This window comes from Pungitius pungitius, chromosome 1 (genome assembly GCF_949316345.1).
Source record: "Pungitius pungitius chromosome 1, fPunPun2.1, whole genome shotgun sequence".
NCBI lineage: Eukaryota > Metazoa > Chordata > Actinopteri > Perciformes > Gasterosteidae > Pungitius > Pungitius pungitius.
The window spans coordinates 17,866,297-17,889,841 of NC_084900.1; the positions used below are offsets into that span (position 1 = coordinate 17,866,297).

General features: G+C 45.8%; 1 protein-coding gene across 1 annotated transcript; it reads right to left on the minus strand.

Annotated features, from left to right (window-relative positions):
- Positions 1–448: 448 nt before the first annotated feature.
- col2a1a (collagen, type II, alpha 1a) lies at positions 449–19,057 on the minus strand. Its single transcript, XM_062562777.1, has 53 exons — positions 18,731–19,057; positions 16,071–16,087; positions 15,940–15,972; positions 15,425–15,457; positions 15,229–15,282; positions 14,894–14,986; positions 14,149–14,226; positions 13,889–13,933; positions 13,715–13,768; positions 13,361–13,414; positions 12,967–13,020; positions 12,811–12,864; positions 12,677–12,730; positions 12,540–12,584; positions 12,363–12,416; positions 12,200–12,244; positions 11,995–12,048; positions 11,563–11,661; positions 11,391–11,435; positions 11,187–11,285; positions 11,032–11,085; positions 10,838–10,945; positions 10,695–10,748; positions 10,464–10,562; positions 10,315–10,368; positions 10,033–10,131; positions 9,870–9,923; positions 9,696–9,749; positions 9,553–9,606; positions 9,333–9,386; positions 8,784–8,828; positions 8,494–8,592; positions 8,020–8,127; positions 7,806–7,859; positions 7,626–7,679; positions 7,475–7,528; positions 7,206–7,259; positions 7,009–7,116; positions 6,853–6,906; positions 6,396–6,449; positions 6,129–6,290; positions 5,887–5,994; positions 5,605–5,712; positions 5,432–5,485; positions 5,195–5,302; positions 5,046–5,099; positions 4,817–4,924; positions 4,675–4,728; positions 3,981–4,088; positions 3,580–3,868; positions 2,810–2,997; positions 2,472–2,714; positions 449–2,370 (listed from the first exon to the last, which is right to left on the minus strand). Exons 1-53 carry the CDS (start codon positions 18,822–18,824, stop codon positions 2,224–2,226), a joined length of 4,257 nt encoding a protein of 1,418 aa, XP_062418761.1. The 5' UTR covers positions 18,825–19,057; the 3' UTR covers positions 449–2,223.
- Positions 19,058–23,545: the final 4,488 nt, after the last annotated feature.

The following is a 23,545-nucleotide window of genomic DNA, read 5'->3' on the forward strand; positions in this document are numbered from 1 at the left end:
ACCAATGTGACATAAATTGTATAATTTTCCGTTGACGTGTTCTTTTTGTATGTAATATGCTAACACGGCATACTTTCGATAACATTTTTAAATTGTTTTCTTTTGTCTCAAATCCGTGGCAACTACATTACCCACAATGCAACTCTCGCCGCCCAAAAATTCAGTCTAGCCACTAAAGCCTCAACCTCAAACTAAAATGAGGAGCAACTCCCTTCTTTCTAACTCCAAACCTTCAGATTCTCACTTGAGTCAGTTTATCAGATGTCACACAGCTCTCTGATCCTCATTTTAGATTTTGTACTCTCCAATTCGACTACTTTATTCCGGTCCTGATTCTCCTTGTTTTTTTTCCACAAACGGATTAACTGGTACCTTTTTATTTTTTTTTGGTATGTTTAAAAAGAATATGCTGCTGTTAAGGCTTTAACTCAAGCTTTTATTACTCCGAACAGACCGGAGAGGAATCTGGATACAGTACAAGACGCAGGTGCGTCATTACTCTACAAAATACTTGATTCCAGTCAAGAAAATGTTCTTTATTTATGCCTAATAGTTCAGACAAACCCTGACACCGCAGACCAAAGACAGTACTTCTGTTCCTGTTGTGGTGAGATTCTCTCATGAAAATACACACTTTCAGCACAGTTTTTAACTTTCACGCACTCACACTCGCAGCCTATGCACCTACAGTCCAGAGTAACAAAACCCACTAAAGCACATATGAACTGATGAAAGAAGGAATGCGTCCACATTTCTGTTTTTATTCAAAACTCAATTAAAAATCCACTTTGTTCTTAATTCGGTTTTTCTTTTATTTTCCAATTTACATTGATTAGAAGTGTAACAAAATAAAAACAAAAAATCATAGATCATAATAAAATTAATTAAAAAAATGTACACGCCCTCACACACACACAGAGACAACCCACCCTGGTTGTTTTTTAGCGACCATCCTCGGTCGGCCTCCACGTATCCCTTGTCTCCCCCGTGTTATTCCGACTGCACCCCTCCTCCAGGGTGGAGTGTGAGTGTGTGGTGTGAGGCTAGTGGGAATTGGGGTTTGGGTGGTGGGTAGGGGGGGGGGGGCGGGGTGACTAAATCACAGAACTCATAGCACCATCTGAAGAGAGAGCGACCCGAAGCAAAAGGAGGCCACGCAGCCCCAGGTTTGACTCAAAGCTCGTTTTTTTTTTTTTTTTGTTGGTCAGCTCAGATTTTAAACTCAACATTTTCACTTTGTTTTTCAGCGTGAGGTAGCTTTAAACCATCTGGATGACTACAATAGAAGAAATTAAAACAAATTTTCCTCCAGCTATTGTTTTTGGGGGATGACAACATGGGCCTTCCTCCGATGGGCGGTCGGAGGGAACGGGACGTTGGAAACATGCATCCCAAATGTAACCTCACTTTCCCAAAAAAGTGTTGGTGTGCATTAAGACACATGCACAGACATAATGTGGAAATATATATATATATATATATATAAAACCATCTGGTTGTTTATAAACACAGACTTTTACAACGATAGAACCAAGGATTTATAATACACAGCAAATGTTTCACTCCTGCTCACGATGGTCGAGCCCGGAGCGCCTGGATTTTAGTTTTACTGAGGATGTTTCTTTTTTTGTCTACACTGATTCAAAATGCCGTCGTTTTTTGTGTGTTTTCAGGAGGGAAACATGGAGGGAGGTGGAGTAGGACTGGGACAGAGGCTGTGCGGCTGTTCTGTAGTGGAAAAGGGAGCTTGTCTTACTTACAAAGTAAACCCGGTCCAGTCCTACCTCAACTCTGCCCATTCCGGGGTTAGACAATAAATAAGTGACATCAAGTCATGTTTCTGTTCTCCACAACTTGCTCGCTCGGTCCCTCTTCTTCTTCTTCTTCCTCCTGGCTCGGACTCATTTCCCGACGGGGGGGTGGGGGGGGGGGGGGGGGTGTGGGAAACATGACTGGATCTCAGGAAGCAGGGTTGACAGAGGATGCTGGTGTGGTGGACAGATATTGCCGGTGCCCTTCGGTGCTGACTTCTTCCAGGGAGCAATATGTGGGAGAGCACTTCGTTTGTGAGAGGAAGAAGTATCAATTTTCTTTTATAAATTTCCAGTCTTCTTTATTGCGTGTGTGTGTGTGTGTGTGTGTGTGTAATGGTTCGTGGTTGAGTTTATTCATTTTCCTGTGTTTTTTCGGGGTGGGTGGGGGGGGGCATTGTGATATTCCACTTTACAAGAAGCAGACCGCGCCCACTTCGACTCCGAACTCCTGATCCGCTCCTCCGATGTCCATGGGAGCAATGTCCACGATTGGCAGACGGGTGGTCTTCTGTGTTTTGTACTCAAAGACGGTCTTGCCCCACCGGTCCGTATGTTTCTGTTGGTTGAGACGACAGGAATATGTGTTACCAGGGGTCTCACGACTCAATGAAAAATACACAAGACCAAGACTATTTCTTGTCTTGGCAGAAGGCTCACCTTGCAGCCGTCCTCCAACACGGTGTATGTGAAGCGGCTGGTGCCCTCGGCGCGGAGCTCCACGTCGTTGGAGCCCTGCAGCTTCAGGGCCTTCTTCAGGTTGCCCGTTGCCTGGTCCATGTAGGCCACGCTGTTCTTGCAGTGGTAGGTGAGGTTCTGGGACGCCTCGGTGGACAGGAGCCTCAGGAAGGTCAGCTGGACGCTGGCGGCGTTGGCGACGGGGCCGTCCTCGGCGTAGTTGAACTGCGAGATCAGACGGGGCAGGTCAGGGGGTTCGTTAGCAAGCTTCGGCTCAACGGGGCACCGTCCGAAGTATTGTGGGGTCGGAGTGCACTCACATGGAATCCTCCGTTCATGGTCTCTCCGAACCAGACGTGTTTGCGGTCCTTGCCCTTGCTCGTCCACCAGTTCTTCTTCGGCACCTCGGCGATGCTCGGGGACACGCAGGTCTCTCCGCTCTCCATGTTGCAGAAGACCTTGATGGCGTCGGCTATGCTGCCGATGTTGGGATCGACCCAGTAGTTGCCTGGAGAGATGACGCGTTAACATGGCTATTAAGGGGCGACGCATGTTTTTGGATGGTGAGCCTGTACAATGTCTCATGATCAAAGGACAAATCATACATTTGTCTTGGAAAGAATGCCATTTATAGATCAAAATAGCAGGATATCAACGTTCTAGGTCAGGTTTTGACATTAAGGGATCTGTTGTTAGAGATGAGAGGAAATCTGATCTTCTCTTCCTCTTCATCTCCCTTGGTTCCCTTTGTGTTTCCTTCCTTTAGTTCAAAATTAATGCCATTTCTATATTTTTTTTTTCTGCTGCTGTTCCTTCAACATGACCTCATTCATGCGGGGAACCATTTAGTCATCCAATCATTAAATTGAGAGGAAAAGGCATTTCGATAGCGCATTGAAGCAAGCTTTCTGTCTCTCACAAGTCGCTGCAGGTGATGACGGCCATCTGTACCCAATTATCACCCAACAAAATGCATCTAAATATTCAGCGTCACAAAAGCTGCATCTTCCTGTGCAATCTGTACCTGAAAGCAGTACTGTCGTTTACATTACTGAAGAACTTCCATTGCGTTATCGTCTTCACTCCTTACCGCTCTTCCACTCAGGGTGGCACAGCTTCAGGTCCCTGCAGGTGCGAGCGGGGTTCTTCTGGGAGCCGTCGGGGCTGCGCAAGTTCTCTATCTGGCTGTTGAGCGTCTTCAGCGAGGAATCCACCTCCACGTCGTGCTGCCTCAGGGAGCTGGAGGCCTCGTCGGCCCTCATGTACCTGAGAGGATCGGAGGACTTCTCGGTCTGACCCAGGCCGGCGAAGGCCGACATGTCAATGCCCGGGCCAGGAGGACCAGGTGGGCCAGGGGGTCCGGCGTTACCAGGAGGACCCTGTTGAGCAGGAAATGGATCAGGATGGTGCTCCGGTGCAATCGGGTGTGGAGAGGCAGGGTTGGAAGAGTGCATGATAAAGGCTTTTTGGAGTAGAGGACATGTTACATACAGAAGGACCACTTTCTCCAGAACGTCCACGAGGTCCGGGAGGTCCAATAGGACCCAGCTGTCCGTTAGATCCGTCCTTGCCAGCGGGTCCGGGTGTTCCAGCTGGTCCCTATGGAAACAGCGAGTGTGAGCCACCACGGATGCTGACATGTCAGCGTTTATCCGAAACCTGACTTATATAACGAAACTTGGGCTTTCTATTCAAAGTGTTTTTATCCATCATTCAGTCTGAATAAGAAAAGAAATCTCATTAACCAATTGAAATGTGCCAGCAGTTCCTATCTATTACCCCAATCACCTCCAGCCCCTTTTGCCTCATCATGCATGAAGAGTATTTGTATGGTGACATTTCTCTTCATTTTCCTTATCAGGCTCAGCGCTTAGCTAATCTGGAATAGATATGGAAGTCCATTTCTGATCTCAGTTGGAGTGGTTTCTCAAATCGCTTTTTGGTGCACAGAGTAATTACAAAAGCCCCGAGCAGCCCATCTTATCACAGCGGTGGGTAATTAAAGCGCGTGGCCTTTCCGGTCCCCGTCTTCGTCAGGTGATTTTAGAACTACAAGGAGACTAACCCGTGCCCTTCATTACCATCACATATCTGAGGTGTAGAAGCTGCAGGATGGAAATGGGAAAAATACAGGTTTTTCTTTTCTTTTACTTCTTTTTTCTTTCTTTTTACTCTGCTTTCTCACCTTAGGTCCGCTTGGTCCGGGAGGTCCAGCAGCTCCAGAATCTCCAGAGGAACCCTGTTAGGACGAGAACATCGTTAGATTATGCGGCGGACGGATCAGATGTGGTTCGGAGGGGAGGAACTGTTGGATTCGGATGACTCACGGGAGGTCCAGGAAGACCCTGCAGACCGGTGAAGCCACGGTGACCCTTCTGTCCCCTCTCTCCGACCTCGCCGCTCTCTCCCTTGTCCCCGCGTGGCCCTTGGGGTCCCTGGAGTAAAGACGTGTATTACAGTAAAACACATGGCTGCCTGTGCGTGTAAGCGCTCGGCTAAATCAAATTGGGATAAAAAAACATCACAGTTGTTGCCGTTAGAGATGATGATACTCACAGCCATCCCTCTGGCGCCGCTGGGTCCAGATGGCCCGGCGGGTCCTTGAGCGCCCTAAAGGACAAAATAAAAACAGCAGTGTGGGTGAAAAATATGGATCCGAGCCTCCGACACTGTGCACGCCACCTGTGGCCTTCACAGCCACTTACGCTCTCTCCTCTGTCTCCCTGCTTGCCGAGTGGGCCGACGGGTCCGGTGGAACCGGGAGCGCCGGGAGCTCCAGGGGCGCCGGCGGGACCGGTGTTACCTCGCTCTCCCTGCAGGAGGACAACAAGGCGGTGAGTCGGGGAAACAACTGTTTCTACAAACTAACAGATCTAGGATGCTTCCTCCGTGTGTTGGATTTGCTGAACTATAATTCCATGTGAGTCTCTGAGGTCTCTCACCTTGACTCCAGCAGCTCCGTCTCTACCAGGAGGTCCATCTGATCCAGGGGTACCCTGAGATAGAGAGACAGATTTTTGGATCAAGATGACACTATTACTTCCTGAGCATATTGTAAATGCCGTTCCTATAGCTACAATGTGACATTTTGGTGTTATTCATTTGGGGATCTGACCTCTCTTCCAGTGTCTCCAGAAGGCCCAGTAAGTCCAGGAGGTCCAACAGGTCCAGGAGGTCCGCGGTCGCCAGTAGAGCCAGAAGCTCCTTGTTTACCAGGCTCACCCTAAACACAGAGGGGAATTTCTCCATCACATTGAGGGTAGACTGAAGAATGATCTAGTGATGTTCAGTAGATCCATATTCTGTCTCTGTGTGCAGTAATGTTCATTAAAACAAACGTGGAAACTCAAGGATAACTAATAAGAATAAGCTTCAAAATGATGAGTAAAACACTTACAGAAGGTCCAGGGAGACCAGCGAAACCTCTCTCTCCTCGCTGACCAGGCAAACCAACAATACCACGAGATCCACCTAGACCCTGAGGACCTGAAGGCCCGTCGGGACCCTACGAAGACAAGAAAAGAGAGGATTTAGTCCTGAAGTTCTTGTAACCCGACTGAATGCCGCTTTCATCCACTTTATTTGTGAAGGACAGCAGACTTTGTTCTCTCACACTCTGAGGTGCCAAAAACAACTCACAGGCAGTCCATCCTTTCCAGCCTCTCCCTTCTCTCCTTGAAGGCCAGGAGGTCCACGGAGACCACTGTCTCCCTGTCTACCCGGGAGGCCGGCATCACCACGAGCACCTTTTGGTCCGTCTTTACCGGATGGGCCAGCAGGGCCGGCAGAACCAGGATTACCCTGTCGTGGAAAGAGAGACAATGTTAGTGGGTCGGTATGCAACTGATTTTGTATGCATTGAGTAAATTGATTTCCCTTTCAAGGACGTATTGGTGAGACACTCACATTAGGACCAGGAGATCCAACTCTGCCAGCGGCGCCAGGGAAACCAGTGGCACCCTGTTGAAGAGAAAAATGATCATAGATGGCCTTTTGACCTGAAATTCAACACTTTTATTGTCAATAACTAGAGTACATTAGGAAGATGTGCTGTGACCAGAATCATCAATGCGCCTCACTTTATGGCTTAACCCCTCTTTTCTTTCCAAGCAAGTACACAGAACTAAGTAAATACACGTATTGTTTTTGTGCAGAGTTAACGGAAATTAAAAGAACAGCTTTTTGACATTTTGGCACCATTTAACTCACTAACGTTTGGAAAAAAGCTTGGTAATGAATTAACTGTCAAAGATTAAGCTTATCTAAGCACTTAAGTAAGTCAATGAATGAATCAATCTGCAGTCGGTTGGAGTATTTTGCAATGTATTGTTCGTGTGATTATGTGAACACAGGAGCCACTTACAGGAGCACCCTGAGCACCACGTGCTCCTTTAGGTCCAGATACACCAGTAGGTCCCTGAAAGAGACAAACAGCTATTAATCACATTGATAATACACTTCAGTGACTTCCAAGCACTGTTCAGATCCAGAAATGTAACCTAAGAATGAAAGCACCCACCACAGGTCCAGGGGCCCCAGATGGTCCCTGAGGTCCAGGAGAACCACCTTCTCCCTTCTGTCCAGACTCACCAAGCTCTCCCTTAGCACCGGGCTGACCATCTGAACCCTGGATTTCAAACACAACAGTAATATTATTATATTTAAGCCACCTTTTCATTTCATTTTGACAAGCGGTCCTGTGTTGACTTTACTTACAGGAGGTCCAGCAAAGCCGGCAGGCCCAGGAGGACCGATCTCACCACGGTCACCCTGATAAGGGACAGAAGACACTGTGGGTCATGGGCTGAGTTATGTTTACGCTGTTTTCATTATTATTTTTTTAAACTACGTTCATTGTTTTCTTTAGTTCTTTTATAAAAGGAGAACAAATTAGAATCCTATTGAATAAAAATGAGAAATAACAGATGGGACAAAAAAAAAAGGTTGAATGAGATTCTCCCTGCATCTCCACAACAGCTACTTACAGGAGCACCTCGGACACCAGTGGCACCAGTAGGGCCAGTAATTCCAGTTTCACCCTGGATAGGAGAAAAGCAGTCACTCTAGCAGTCCAACCCAAACTCAATTGATAAGATTCCCCTTCAACAATCCAGAGGGTGACTCTGTTGTTCTTACCTTGGCTCCGTTGGGTCCAGATGGGCCGGGAGGACCGATGGGACCGGTCAAACCCTGAGGAAAGAGCGCGGATTCCAGTTATTGATAATGGAGTTTAGGTGTGGTCCGTAGTGATTCTTCACCTTTTTTTGGGATGTAAGATTATTTATCCCTGATATCGAGGGTTGATTTTGAACTCACTCTGCTGCCGTCTTTTCCAGGGGCTCCCTCGGGGCCCTTCTGTCCGTTGTCTCCCTGTCGGATAGAGGAGAAGGCTGCTCGTTGAACGAAAAGCGAAACTACAAAGGTCTTGGGCTCATTGCTTTTGCTCTCATCAAATGCGCCGTTTAACTGGAGAAATAATGCTGATGATGATGTCAAACTAAAGGTCCGCTTTGAAGGGTCCGCCACTCACTCTGTCTCCCTTGGCTCCTGTGATCCCACTCGTTCCTCTCTCTCCGGGCATACCCTGCAGGCCGGGGGGACCCTGGGATCCAGCACCACCAGTAGGTCCGATGGCTCCCTGAGTTAGAATTAGGAGATAATTGGTCAGCTTTGTTCTTGTCTACTTGTTTCCTATGATCACTGTTTCCCATAAGATGTTCACCATGGTCAAAATGTCCACCAAGAAATGATTTGACTGGAAATATCTTAAATCATTTCAAGAAATAGTTTGTCCTCTTGCTAAGAATTGGCTGAAAGGGTCTCTTATGTCTGCACGGTAAATATCAAGATGCAGCCAGTCGGTTAGCTTAGCCTAGCTCTGTTCAAAGGTACCTACCAGCACCTTTAAAGCTCACTAAATAACAAGTTACGCCAACGATCACGGTTCTTTTCCATGTGGGCCTTTCAAGGATCAACTAAATCTGTATCAGTCTCATCCACTGACCTTGGGTCCATCAGATCCTGGTGTTCCAGGAAGTCCACGAGGTCCCTGGAGGCCCTGAGCTCCAGCACCACCCCTCTCACCCGGGAAGCCACGCTCACCCTGTAGGAGACAGAGAGACTCTGGATTAGAACAAGAAACGAAGCAAAAGCTAACCACGGAAATGTAATACTCATGTGGGAACCTTGTGTGACAGCAACGAATCAGTGTTATACATTTGCTATGTGTGTGTTATTGTGTCTCTTTGCTTTGAAACTGTCCGAAATACATGAACCTTAAACATGGAAACTTACTCTGGGTCCAACAGCACCAGGAGCTCCTCCCTCACCAGAAATTCCCTGCACAGTGAAAAAAACACAGATTTATTCCTGGTTTGCACACACTTAAACACAACGCTTTTATTGTTATTGTCCCAGGAAACAATTCATCTTATAAATGATTAAAAGTTCAATCCCAAATGTTGCAATTTAATGAAAGTAATTTATCTGAGTTCCAAAAACATTCTGCAGCAATGTGGCTTTCACAAAATTGGGCGATTCAGTAAAATAGTTAAGATTTAACTTGCTTTGCAGAAATTAGATGCAACAACTGTCACTTACGAATATTCAGTTTTTTATATATAGAAATTTGATTACCGTATATCTTACAGCAGTCACCTGACATACATCTTTTTACCAGAGACTGTTTTCATATCGTCTTTCACTCCCTTCATTGTTCCTTTTCCTGTTATTTCAGTTATGTCAGAACACATGTGAATGGTACTCCACAGGTTCAAAGACCCATTTTGTGTCCAAGGGGTTGTCCGATGAAACTAAAGTAGCAGATTTGTTGGTGTCACTCACCTGGTCACCAGGCTTTCCAGCCTCTCCTGGGGAACCAGGTGGTCCAGGCAGACCCTGTTGAAGAAAGGGGTTTGTTATATGATGTCTTTGAGTATAGAATCATGTCTGCTCACTTCCCTGACTATTTGTCACATTTAAAAGTGTTTTGGAATATTAATCATTCTAATAATCTCTCTTTGAGATGGGAGTTTTCTGGGCTTTGAAGGGGAGCTAAACTCACCTGGAAGCCAGAAGGTCCAGGCTGTCCTTGCTCTCCTCTCTCTCCAGCAAGCCCCTATGATAGACACAAACAAAGGGGGTAAGTCAGGTAAGAAGAGACATTGAAACACATCTCACAACATGTAATTACACTGAAATACTCACAGGAGGGCCACTGGGTCCAGAAGGACCAGTCTCACCATCTTTTCCAGCAAGACCCTGTTCAAAAGAAGCATTTTAGAATCATGAATAGTGATATTGAGAGGATGAACCATTTTTTATGATTTATTTTTCTTTAAATAGAAGAAGGTCATGTATTTCTGGAGAAAAAGTACTCACTCTCAGACCAGGACGACCCACAAGACCTTTCTCTCCTGTCTTTCCAGCTTCACCCTGTTTAGGAGAAATCATGCAAGGGATCCATGGAAAGTGTCCTTGACATGATAAAAGCTAACCAACAGCAGTAGTACCATTAGTAATATTTGGGTTCTGAAAAACTCACATTGGCTCCCTTTGGTCCAGGGAATCCCATCACTCCTGGCTGTCCACGGGCTCCCTGAGGGCCCGGCGGGCCGGGGCGACCGTCCTCACCAGAAGCTCCCTGTCAAACACACAAAGAGATGAAACCAGTGTCGGGTGCATTCATTCATCCCGTTAATTGTGACCCACACTACAATGAATCAGTAAAATACTACTTTCAGGTATATTTAAAATACTGTGAAGACACTTTGCCTCGGTGAGCTGCACTATTCTTTATGCATGTTGGGATACATTTTGTACTCACAGAAGGTCCAACTTTGCCTTGAGGACCAGCATCTCCAGGACGACCTGTGAGACCCTGTGAAAGGACCACACATTTGAGTTTGTCTGCATCATTCGAGAGGCGGGTATTGGACTAAGACTGCACAACGCTGCGTGACCTCTCAGACTCACTCTGGCTCCGGGGAGGCCGGACTCTCCTGTGCGGCCGGGATCTCCAACAACACCTTTGGGTCCCACGGCACCAGGAACACCACGTTCACCAGGGGCACCCTGAAGTAGATAGGATATCAGCCAATTCAAAAGCAGTCTTATATAAATAGGGAAGCTAGTTAAGACCACAACGGAATATATGTGATGGTGTGGTGCTCAGACTATCTGGTCATGGTGTCAGACGGGACTTACCTTAGCACCAGCAAGACCGTCCTGACCTGGGAAACCACGGTTACCAGGAGCTCCCTGCAAAGTGTCAGAAGTACATTTGATCAGATTGTGCATAATAATAAAAAATAATGCAACGAATGTTAATGAACATCCTGATGACTTACCCTCTCTCCTGGAGGTCCGAGGGGTCCGGCGGTTCCAGGCTCTCCTCTGGGGCCTCTCTTTCCTTCCTCACCAGAAGGACCAGTGGCACCGAGAGGACCGATGGGGCCCTGGAGAAAGTAAGACGTGTCAGTAAATCCTCTCTGTGGTCTGATTCTAAAAGATGCTCAAAGTGGTATACTTTGCATATACTTACTAGCTCTCCCTTGGGTCCGGCTTCACCTTTGAATCCAGGAAGACCAGGGTCTCCCTAGACACGACAAGAAAGAGGACAACCACATCGATGAATGATCATAACCCAAACAGGTATAAAGGTTCCACAGAGTCTTAGTTTATTCCAAAGTGACTTACAGACTGTCCCTTTGGCCCCAGAGGTCCTGTGGCTCCCTGTGGTCCAGGTGGGCCACGGGGCCCGGGGAATCCAGGAGCACCAGCAATACCAGAAGCACCCTGGAAGGGAGAAAAACCAAACCAAATATCAGAATAAAGTAAAACAGTGATATCCAATAAGGTGATGGATGACTCTAAAACCATGGGTTCAGAGAAGGGACTTACAGCAGATCCTTTAGCTCCGGGTATACCATCAGTACCAGGGTTACCCTACAGCGACAGAAAAGAACAAGTCCAGTCAACCAACACACAGTAAGAATGTCTGAGTAAGTATGTGTGTCTGTTGTCTATGTAGCAAATCAGCAAGTCTGGTCAATCCGGCTGATGGTAAACGAACCGATGCTCCGGAGGGTCCAGGGGATCCTGGGGTACCGGCCTCTCCGCGAGGACCCTGTGCTCCTTCAGATCCACGGGCTCCAGTAGGACCAGCTTCTCCCTGAGAGGACACAAGGTCTTGTCATCCACAGGTAGTGTACGGCATAACTTTTAATGCATCTTTTCTCTTAGGGATAATAAGCAGTTTGTTGTCAATCACTTGTGTACAAACAGGTCCAACCAAATGAACAAGGCAGGGGTTTATGCGTAAAAAAGATCAAGCGACCTGAAAGTACGTTTCATGAAGAAGAGCCCAAGGATGCAGTTAACCACAAATGGTTCTGGTCACAGGATTTTGTTGCTTTTTTCTTTCTTTCTTATACAATAGAAGGTCTGCCACAGATATACCAGTTGAAAATAAATACCAGTTTGTGATAATGTGAACTGCACAAACCTTGGATCCTGGAGATCCTGGGAAACCGGGAGCACCAGCAGGACCAACAGGCCCCTGTGGACGGAGCAGAAACCCACCGTTTAGGGATTATATCTCATCACTTGTTGTTGATGTGCTATCCAGAGCCATGGCATCATACAACATCACAAATAATATCACAAAAAGGACAGTCCGTGGGATGCAAGCTGGAAAACGAGATACTCACAGGGGGACCAGCAGGACCGGGCAAGCCATCATTTCCACGTGCACCCTGAAGACCAGAGACACAGGAGACAGTCAGTGAAGACATTCTGTGTCTCTTAAAGTCATTATAAACAAGGCACAAAATACTGGATACATTGTGTTTGAGACATCCGCTTGTTACTCACTGCAGATCCGACTGCTCCAGAACGTCCCCTCTCGCCGGGCAGACCACGTGGACCCTGCGACAGAAGGTCAATCGATCTTCATCATTATGAAACATTTACCTTAAATGTATCTATTGATTTATTCTGCAAATATCAAACAGCAAGGCAGACCAGAGAAAGTCACTGTTGGGGACTCACCATGGGCCCGGGCGCGCCGTTCTCTCCAGAGGACCCAGACTCACCCTGATGGGGACAGACGTCAGGGAATTTGGAATAAAAATGGAACGATTCAAACGACATCATCGCAAAAAAAGATGACATTATGGTGGACTTACCTTGGCTCCCGCGGCACCGTTCTCTCCCTTAGCTCCATCCAGACCAGGGTGACCCTACAGAAACACACCGGTCATTCCTCAGGCTGTGATGGACGAGCATTGGTTGCAGGTTGCGCTAAGGTTGAAATACTCACTCTGTGTCCTTTGATTCCAGGAAGTCCAGGAGTTCCTGGGAATCCACGAGCTCCCTGGAATACAAAAAAAATAAATCATTATTCGAGGAACAATTAACTGCATCTCTATTTATGTCTTAATTATTCAACGCGCGTTGGACTGCTGGAGTTGGTCACCTGAGGCCCTGCAGGTCCACGCTCACCAGCTTTTCCAGGTTTCCCAGCGTCTCCCTAGAAACAAACAGGAAGAGGGATGATCACTACCTGAAGCCGGATGGAGCAGCAGTGCACTTTACTGAGTTATTCTCAGCAGCAGTGTGAAGAGACTGCCCTCTGGTGGTACATCTAGAGCTTAATGTTGTTTATGCGTGGCACAATATACAATATTTGACACAAATATCATTGTGAAATAATAGTGAGGCAATCGAGTGAAATATGTTGCACTGTTTCTAAGGGAAAAAGACAAAAAGGAAAACATCCTCATGGTTAATTGTTTTGACCTATTTGGAACTTGACTTTGAGTGTGAGTGTTGTGATTGTCTTTTGCTGAGCTGTACCACTCGACACTTACATCACTTCCAGGTTTTCCAGAAGGTCCAGGTGGTCCACGTGGTCCAATCGCTCCCTGGTACCAACACAAACAAAGATAAATCATGAGTGATTTATTTTCAATTGCTTTAAAGAAAACTAGAAACATTTATTTTGCTAAAATGCTAAATTTGGTGATGAAATCTCCCATTTTCATTCTGACAAATCAAAACAGCTCAAATAAAACATATGTACGCTTGTAACATAATTCATAACCAACATTTGTTTCTGTGTAAGTAGGTGATATTGTTAACCCTTAAGCATTCCAGCAAATTGGAGCAGTACAGTAACTGTAAGGCACACAGATGCATTTTGGGATATGTGACGGGATACTCACAGAAGGACCGGGTTCTCCTGTCTCTCCAGGTCCACCTTGGAATCCTTGTGGGCCCTGAAGGTACAAAGCAAGAGATTTATTCATTTATTCCAGCAAACCCTTGTCTGCGTGTTTCCAGCTGTTTGATTATTGACCGATCACACGGTTATGCGGCGCTATGAGGAGTCTACTTACAGGAGCGCCACTGGGTCCGGGGGGGCCACGAGGACCCATGGGACCCTGAAGGAGGAACAAGAGACAAACAGAGAAACTTAACCGCGAAACAATCAGGTAACTTGAAGTGAAACTCACGAACCACGAGGTGGCGGCATTGCAAACATTTATTGTCCAGCCACTCGTCTCCAGCGGCCACTCCAGGACGACTTAAGTGAATGTGAATGAGTTTCATGTCATTGAAACCTGTTTCTTTGTCAAATACACTCGCCGCTGCTCACCATCGGCCCCTGCATCACTCCCATCTGAGCGCCTCCGGCCTTCTCATCAAATCCTCCGGCCATCTGAGCAGCGAAGTTCTGAGACAGACAGAGACAGACAGAGACTGTGAGTCAGTCGTTGCAGGTGTTATCTGAGCGACGTGGTCCATTACGCGCTGCAACAAGTGAAGTCAATCAATCAGATGGGACATTGGAAAACCATGAAAGTGCGCAGAATGACAAGCTCAGGCTAAGGTAAATCTTTCCGCACAGTGTGCAAGGATACCACGTTCTTCTAGAGCTGCCCTCAACCTAAAAGCATTGACAGAAACTTCTGGGAAACGATTCTTTTAGCAATAAATCATACAAAAGTACAGTTTTAAATCTTGTGTTTACCAAGGATTTCTTTAAATACAAATAATAATACAAATAATTAATTAATTGAGCAAGAAGAAGCAACAGAAAATAAGACTAATCAACTACAGAAATCTTAGTCGACTAAAATGACCCATTACTACATTCTCACCTCTTACTCCTTAGAACAAACAAACTTATTTCCTTTTATTGATTATGTTGAATGTAGCCAGAGAACCACAAGGGATCAAGTGATGGTTAAGACACTGAATACGCCTTTGTGAATACAATTTATATGGTTAAATAAGGGTTAAATAATTTTAAAAGAGTGTAGAATTAATTATTAAATCCGAGTAAGAAAATATGATTTTGTTTGTTGATGTCACGTGTTACAAAAGTGTCCCGAACTCACCCCTCCCAGGCCTGGTGGTCCAGGGGGTCCGGCGGGTCCGGGGTTTCCGGGGATGCCGGGCTCACCATCTCTTCCTCGAGGCCCCACATTTCCCTGAGCAAAGACAGAGCAGATGATGTTCACCAAGTTGATTCCAGGTCAGAAAGGACATCCTTTTACAACAACAGAACAGGCCTCATACCGGTTGCGTGATGGTTAGATGTGGATGTTCATTTTATTAACAACTCAAAACACTGCAGTCTCAAATTAAAGCAGAACCCTGCAGTTATTATGATAATGCCTTGTGAATGCTGTGCTAGGCGGTGTGTCTTGGTGTATGGTGTGTTGTGTCTCACCTTGTCGCCCTTTGCGCCGGCTTCTCCACGTACTCCCTGCTCACCTGATGGGCCCTGCGAAAAAACAAAGATATTTGTCTCAGTAGGACTCCCAGGATGAATCCAACTCCTAATTAGAATAATGTTGCAGTCAACCGATGAATATTATCATCAAACAATGCTTGGATAGGTGTGGAATAAGTGAAATAATATTTACCATAGGGCCCCGCGGGCCCATTGGTCCTACAACCTGCACACAGAAAAATTAAAGATTTAGTCAATTACTCCTCATTAGAAGACCTATCGCTCATGTTGTGTCCGGTTAGGCTAAAATTAGAAGAGGAGAACATTCCAGCTTCGCAGGAGGTGAACATCAAGCTAAAACCACCATCTGACGAGGATTGCCCCTGACATTACAAACGTCCCCCCCCCCTCTTAACTTCTGGTGCCGCCGACTCTGTCCACCTGACATGTGCACTTGCACCAAAGTTGCGGAGCTAAGAGGATTTGATCAGGTTCGTTATGCCCGAGGAATGCAGTTTTTTTTTCTTTTAACTCGTGGACTACAAAGTGCATGAGCGAGGAATTGCCCCTCTAATGATCACAAAATGTTAGAAACACCCGAAAAAGAGATGACTCATCCGGAGATTCTACAAAGTAAGAACTTGTGAAATCCTGTGTTCTCAGGCCTGTAATGGCAATGGGACAATACTTCAGAGGATTCACACTTACATCGGCAATCTCTCCTGGTTCACCTTTCTGTCCCTGAAAGACAATGCAAAGCGGTGACATCAGTGGCCTGAAACACTTTACTAAGACACAAACTAAACGAATGTTTTTCCACAAGCCTCGGCCCTCCTCACCTTAGCACCAAATGCCTCTGATGTTGCAGATTGGATGTGTCCAGGGTGGAAGAGAAGAACAAAGCATTAAAAGTGTACAAGAAAGTACAAACATCTCATCTTGACTGATTTGAATCCTGATTTGTGATTCGAGAAGGTGATCTAACGATGCTAGAGAGGATCAAACACCATTCACCAAACCCAAAGGCCACTAACCCATCCAGATTATATTAATGGCCAAATGCAATTGGAAGAGGGATGAAGCAGAAGCAAGCATTGACCAGGAGATGAGTATTGAGATCATTGAAGCAAAGTGTGAGAATAAGTGAAGCTGTAGTACACTTGTGTATGTATCTGTAAATGGTTATAAAACAACTGTTTAACAGTTTTTTTGATTTTGACAAGAGGTCTCTTAAATAAAGAAGCCTTCATTTTGAAGAAGACCTCCATGTGGGTGAAATAAATGATCGCGCTCAGGCTGAGGGAGAATGTAAGCTTGGCCTTAGTCAAGAGTTAAAGAAAAGGAAAAATAGAAGCAGGAGGCGTCTGCACTGGTTTAGGTGAGAGTCAGACAACACATGACAGGATTCATCCAATCCAACAAAGAGCCGACTCTCATTGGGGACGAGAGGAACCCGTCAATGGCGCTGATCTGATTCTCCCTCCAAACCGAGTGAGCAGAGGACCACTTTGGAATGAGGGAACGTTTTCCAAATCACTGAACTAAAATGTTTGAGGGCAACCCAATCGGAGGCAGTTCCCCCCCCCCCCATTCAAAAGTGGTGAGATGGATGCAAGCTAGGAGAGTAATTTATTTATGGTTTGTGCGAATAAATAAATTACAACCAATGTGGTCACTGGCATCAGCGGGGCAGACGGGACAGCACTCTCCGGATGGGATGAGAGGGTCGGCACATTCTTTGATCTCCTCGCAGATTATCTCATCGCACAGAACCGCTCCGCTGTCGCACAAACAGATGCGACACGGCTCGGCCTTCCACACGGCCTTATTATCATACAGCTGGCCGTCCTGGATGCAGCCACCGGCCTCCTCTGCTGTGGCCAGCAAGGGGGGAGAGGAGGTGGGGCACGTGTGGCAGGTGGAGACAGTTGGGAAGGAGTAGGAGGATGGGAGGGATGGGGTGGGGTGGGGAAGGGTGGGGGGGGGGTTAAGGGGGCACGGCAGGGAGGGGGGGGGAGGAGTTAAAGCAGTGTGGAGGGGGAGGGAGGAGAGGGATAAAAGTTATCTCTGAACACTTCACAACGGGGTGCAAAGTACAGAAGAGATGACATTCACAAGAAACAGCACAACACGATTAAACTCGTAATTCACGACGTCATTGGATAGGAAGTGGCCTTGTTCGCCCTGATGATGATGATGATGATGATGAACAGGTGGTGGTTTGTCCCAAAAATACACAGGTACAAACCAGAAGCTGTGGACTACAACCCACAAGTTTTTTTTTTAAATAACTGTATGTTTACAGGAGAACTTTACAGCAGCATAAAATGTAAAGTCAACAAGAGCCACAGTTAACAGTAGTGTCTGAAGCCCAAATGGAGGTATTTGACCTGCATGCCGGCTCGTATGAATGAACCTTTCTTACAGGGATACTGTGCCCAATTGACACGCCGCTGTCTTAAGTAAACACGCAGCTCCTTCTAAATTTCTCCATGTGGAACCTGTGGCTGTGTCAGTGCAAACACTTTAGGGAATTAAGAATGGGTGTTCTGTTTAATTTTCACGGCTCTGGGCCGTGGTCTTCCAGCTGCTCTTTATTTGTTTTTTAAGCCAAAGTGATACTTGGCACATACATGTCATGAAACAGTTGCTCTCTACACCACTTTTTCTTCTTTTTGTTTTACAATTTGTGGGGTAAATAAAATGCTATGACTCAAAGCAGTGATGTCCATATTTCTATAAATACAACTCTGTTTCATTCTGTCCTTCCCCCCCTGCTGCTACCCTTTGAGCCTGCTAGCCTGGGGGCAATGGGCCTGAGCCCGTCACTTCACATCTTGAAAACCTCCAAATCGGCTCCAGACTAATCCTTTGGGCGAGATTGCATATTTACTACACGTGATTTTAAAAAAAGAAAAAAAACTAGTTTTTTTCTTGTGAAGACAGATTTTTCCTGACAAGTATTGGTTCTACTCGATGGCAGGGAAGGAATTAAGCATTAATTAGCTTGATTGAGCAGACTTGATCGTTAAAACCAACACTGAATTAAATATGGCAAGAAGCAGCAAGACTCAGGTGAGGACAAATGGACACTTGTTCATCTGGTCCTCCATCCCACACAGATGTGCCTTGACAGCCTCACCTGTCCTACAGAAAGACATGGTCTGGCCTCTTGGAAAGACCACAGGTAGTTCGCTTGACATTGTGTCCTCACATCAGCAGAAACAAATACCAACTGTGCAAACGGTTTAAAGCAGCACGTAATAATGGCCACATGGCCGATTTAAACACAGTTGTTGTGCTCTTCCTGCTCGTCCTTTGACATCACACCGCCGCCGTTTGATTTACTTTCCACTATTCTTCTGAAACAGCAGGTAGAGAAGATTGGATAGGCAGCGAAAGTCGGCAACGTTATTAGAGAAACAACCCCCATTTTGTTTTGTTTTTTGCAAGTAAACAAGAAGAACAGTTAAAGTGAAGAAAAAACAGTGCAACTTACGGTCGTCCTCATCTTGACATCTGACCACGGAGAGTAAGACGGCTTGAGATGCTACTAGTAGCAGAACAGTCCTTGAATCCACAAAGCCGAACATGTCTAAATATCAGACATGCACTAGCTCGGGGCGAGAAACGGAGGGATGGACGAGTCCTGGCTCTTCAGTCAGTGGTTGTGTTAAGAGTGTCTTTCCTAGAGACCTATGGCACCATGCAGTCAAACCCTCCAGAACCTAAGTGGAATCCAAAAACGCGGGGCCCCAGCTGGCACTCTGCACCCACCGCGTCAGGGCAAGCAGCGCGGTTTTATGTCCACTGTGCCTTGTATGGATCTTCGTATATTCCAAAATACAGGTCCTTCCCCCAGACCCCCTGTCAGGCTGAAACCCGAACCCGCATCTCCCCTCCCCTCGGTCCAGCAACATGCATTTTTTTTCTTTTTTTTAAATCAAGCCCTCCTTCTTCCTTCATCCTGCTTGGCCCGGCCGAGAGATGCACCTTGATTTCCCGTTAGGAAGGGAGCAGAGGTCAGGCTCCGATCATCACGCGTCAGTGGATTCACTAATGTCACACCAACAGGAGAAGAATTAATTTCAAGGCAACTGCCGTACCAATTATTGTGGAGTCTCGTGCCAAATGTCACATGTTTGATCTAAACAGATAAAATGATGAAATGATGTTTACAGTAATGATGGAATTCTAACAAAGCTAAAAAGGAAACATTTTGCAGTGATAAGTCAGACCTTTCTAACAATATAGCTAACACATGGTCATCCAAAGTAAGTGTTTTTTAGCTATGACATAATGAATCCTCTTCCACTCAATTTACTGAACATTATTATTTTATGTTATTTTTGGCTGTAACCTAAATGCTCAAATGAATGTGTTATGAAAGTGGCCTCCAATAGTCTGGATGTTTACTTTCAACAATAACGGGGGGGGGTTGTGGGAACTCAACGGGTCATTGGGGTTGTTTGTTTCTAGTCTCCCGGATTATGGATTAATCCGCAGACTTTAGACAACCTTACAGTAAAGTGTTGAGCTGACCAATCAACAGTCCAGTTATGTCACGTTGGCTGAGGGCCTTCGCTGTTTGGATGGAGACCATCGGCAAGAAGTTGTGAGATCCCGTTAAAGAGCGATCACAAAGAAGGACATTCCCTTTGTGATTAAATATCATATTCATATATCACTTCCCCATATGCAGTTTAATGGTCCAGTAGATTTGCAACAGGGTTTCTTTGCCTTCAAAGAACATTCCTGACAAAGTAGCACATATATGCAAGAATTATCTATTGTGAGGTCTAGCCAGAAGGGTGATGAAACGCAAGAGTGATGTTTATCATGAAGCTCTCTCTAAATAGCCCAGGTGAGTGGGATTGAAAGGGCGTCTTTGTCATGAGTAGAGGCACAGTAATTCCAGGGTCACGACCCTCCACAGAACGCTGCTCATTCCACATAGAGGAAAGAAAGATTGGAAGCCACCATGTTGGCTAAATTCCACCAGATCAACCAATTGCTTGAAAGACGTTGGTGGAAAACTGATCCTAGTCAGCTCTAACAAGATCGCTGAAACCAAAAGGTGTCTCTTGTTGTTTCCCTCTGACTACGACCACTGATCATCTCATGTCAGCACAGTATCCTGGTGTCATTGGATCGGCTGGTTTTCGGCATCTCCAGGTTACTGGGACAAAACGACCCTCGGCGATACAGCACCAGCACCTAAAACATTTCAGGAATTTAAACAGCTAGTTACCCAGCTGAATAAATAATCTGTGGCATTTAGAAAATAGAGGCAGTACGTTTGCTGTGTCAGGTCAAGACGTTGTTGCAGTGTCACATAAAGAAAGGTAAAGTTGCAGTTCTATTGGAAGAGGCTTTAGCTTGGGGAATGAATGAGGGCCTATTATATTACAGATGTTATCATTCGGCCTTCACAGCTCCTCTTGTAAAAAAGATGTATGCAAGAAGGTTAAGAAAGACTGCAAAGATCAGTTGACGATGCACTGAGGGGGAAACAGATGATGAATCTGGAGATGCTGTAGAATTTACCTGCATAATCTATAGCACCCTACAAGGACGTAAAAGCCGAAAAACAGAGCTTCAGCGAGAGCAGTGGAGCAATAATTACTCTAATGCTCTCCATTAAAACCCTGTTGCCTTACTGTAATATCACTGAGAAATAGCACGGCTTCCACTACGGATCCGTATCACGGTACAGCAGGGATACTGTGCTCACTTCAGCCCTACACATCCCTTTTCTCTGGTGCTCAGACCGAATGCTGTCGTCTCCCGGCACACACAATAGGCCTCTGTGTGCACGGCCCGCGGAATGCTGCGAGATGGCAGGGCGGTGGGATAGCTGCACGGGGAGGATGGGGGTTGGTGGGTGAGGAAGGGTGTGGAAGCCAGGAGGATGAAGGCGGAGGAGTTGGTTTGAGGGGAAGGTAAGGGAAGAGATGGCAGTGACGGAAGGAGGGGAGGCTGACCTCTCACAACTGTACGGCTGCGCCGAGGCTCCAGGGGTCTAGAGGGTGTCTAGGTTTCGGCGCAGTGACCGCAGCAGAGGGGGGGGTGGGGGGGGGGACGGACAGGCCCAATGTGTCCCGATCCTCATGAAAAACGGACTATAGATGTTCAGGGCGTACTTAACCAAGACTATATCAAGACTATAGATAAGACGCTCCCTGAAGGAGCTTTTTTACCGTAAGAATCTTAATTTTATTACACCAAAATACATTTTGGAGGAGATTTTGATGAGAAAAAGATCCCAACAGAAAAACAGGGAATCATCAAAAATGTAATTTATATGTAATTACCAATGCAACAAATAGCCATGCCAGCTGTCCGTTGGGCTGTAATGCTTATTACACACCTGAAATGAAATAGCTTTCATTGCATTTGCTATTCTTTTTTGTTATTCTTTTTACTGGGACAGAAAATGGAAGTGTTCCTCATGACAAGATATTACCTGAATCAAAAAGGGTAATTGTTTGGCCATTTTAGGGCATACTAGACTCCAAATAACAGCCCCAGTCTTACCTTGTTAGACTTGGCTCAACTGGCAAATCAACACTCGAAGGATATATCGGGCTCTTCAGCCACTAAATGCTCCACTATGTTCGGCAGCTACTCTGTCTGCCATCCGCTGAGCAAGGAGAGAACAGTGGCTTTTTAGAGCTTGAATACAGATGCCTACTGCTGAGAGCGGTGTGAGTGAACCAAAACAGTGGTTATGCTGTCCAGCCAAATATACATTGAAAATACATTGAGTATACAGCTGCTACTAGACCTTTGGAAAGTGGCTCCTTAGGTTAACCTTAGGATGGTAAGATGGATGGTTGGATGGATAAATGGATACATAGATGGGTGGATGGTTAGATGGATGGAAGGATAAATGGATAGATAGATAGATGGATGAATGGTTAGATGGATGGAGGGATAAATGGATAGATAGATGGATGAATGGTTAGATGTATGGATGATAAATAGATAGGTAGATAGATGATGGATAAATGGTTTGATGGATGAATTAATGGATTGATAAATGGATACATAGATGGGTGGATGGTTAGATGGATGGAGGGATAAATGGATAGATAGATGGATGAATGGTTAGATGTATGGATGATAGATAGGTAGACAGATGGTTGGATACATGGTTTGATCGATGAATGGATAGATGGATGGATGGATGGATAGATGGATGGATACATAAATGGATACATAGATGGGTGGATGGTTAGATGGATGGATGGATGGTTAGATGTATGGATGATAGTTAGATAGATGCTTTACACCATCTATTTCTCACGAGTGTGTATGTGTGTGTGTCTTCGTGGAGAAGATATTGGAATGTCTCCCTCTCAACATTGGTGGAACAGGGATAATGGCCCGTACCTTTTTATCTGAGACAGGCATCTATCGCTGCATTAAATCTCTACATGTTTCTAATAAGGAGCTTATAGTTTCACAATAAACTGTTCTTATTTCATGCTTCTCCTTGTTACCAGATCATCTGCATTTACTTTGTATTGGGTTATTAGGCTTAACAGAGCCTGGAATTTGATTCAATTAAGATGTTTTATCCACATTTTCTCTGTGGTGAACGTTGAGTCCAACGTGTGTGTGGTAGTTTGCAGACCCACAGGGGCTTTGGGTAATTTGAAAAATGAAGCATTTATTCTATGAAAACAGCATCGTGAATCGTTTGATGTGGATAAGAAATGTGTCCTGCTGCTACTAATTCCTTCAAATAGTTAAATAGTAGATAAAAAAGTTCAATCTAAATGCACATCTCAGCAGCTCCTACACCTTTTCCCTTGTAAAGAGCCTAAAACTCTCCGTCCAAAGTGATCTCTGAGCCGGTGCTTCGTCGGACCTCCAGATTACTGAGCCTGAATCAAAGCACCAGACCCGGTATGTTTCTTTTCCTGTGTGAGATGGAGGGAAGGGGGGGGGGGGGGGGGAGGTTAAGTTTGTGCAAGCTTGGTGAGTGCAGCGAGGGGGGCTTTCTCACACAAGATGGAGGATGAAGGGACAAAGGTGGCATTCATTGGCCCAGGAATGGAAAACATTTTCGTCTGAAAACAGAGAAGCTACAACCGGCGGAGGTAGCGCAGAGGGGCCACGGGTGAGCATGCACCCCTTTGGAGACACCTAGAAACACCCCCAGAAACCAGCGAGGCCTTGTTTATTTGGTAATGGAGATAACACCATGTCACCCTCTGGAACCTGATTGGGAATTAATACTGCTACAGTCTGCAAACATTAGACTGGTGGAATGTGAATGTTAGGCATGTGTGTGCTGTGAACCTGG

What these genes read in the sequence shown, in the direction of transcription:
- col2a1a (XM_062562777.1), bottom strand. Translation starts at nt 18,824, where the DNA reads ATGTTCGGCTTTGTGGATTCAAGGACTGTTCTGCTACTAGTAGCATCT. An exon ending in CCGGCGCAAAGGGCGACAAG is followed by an intron (nt 14,987 to 15,228) that starts GTGAGACACAAC and finishes GTCTTTGCTCAG; the next exon opens with GGAAATGTGGGGCCTCGAGG. An exon ending in CAGGAGCCAAGGGAGACAGA is followed by an intron (nt 7,860 to 8,019) that starts GTGAGTGGCGGA and finishes TCTATCCGACAG; the next exon opens with GGAGACAACGGACAGAAGGG.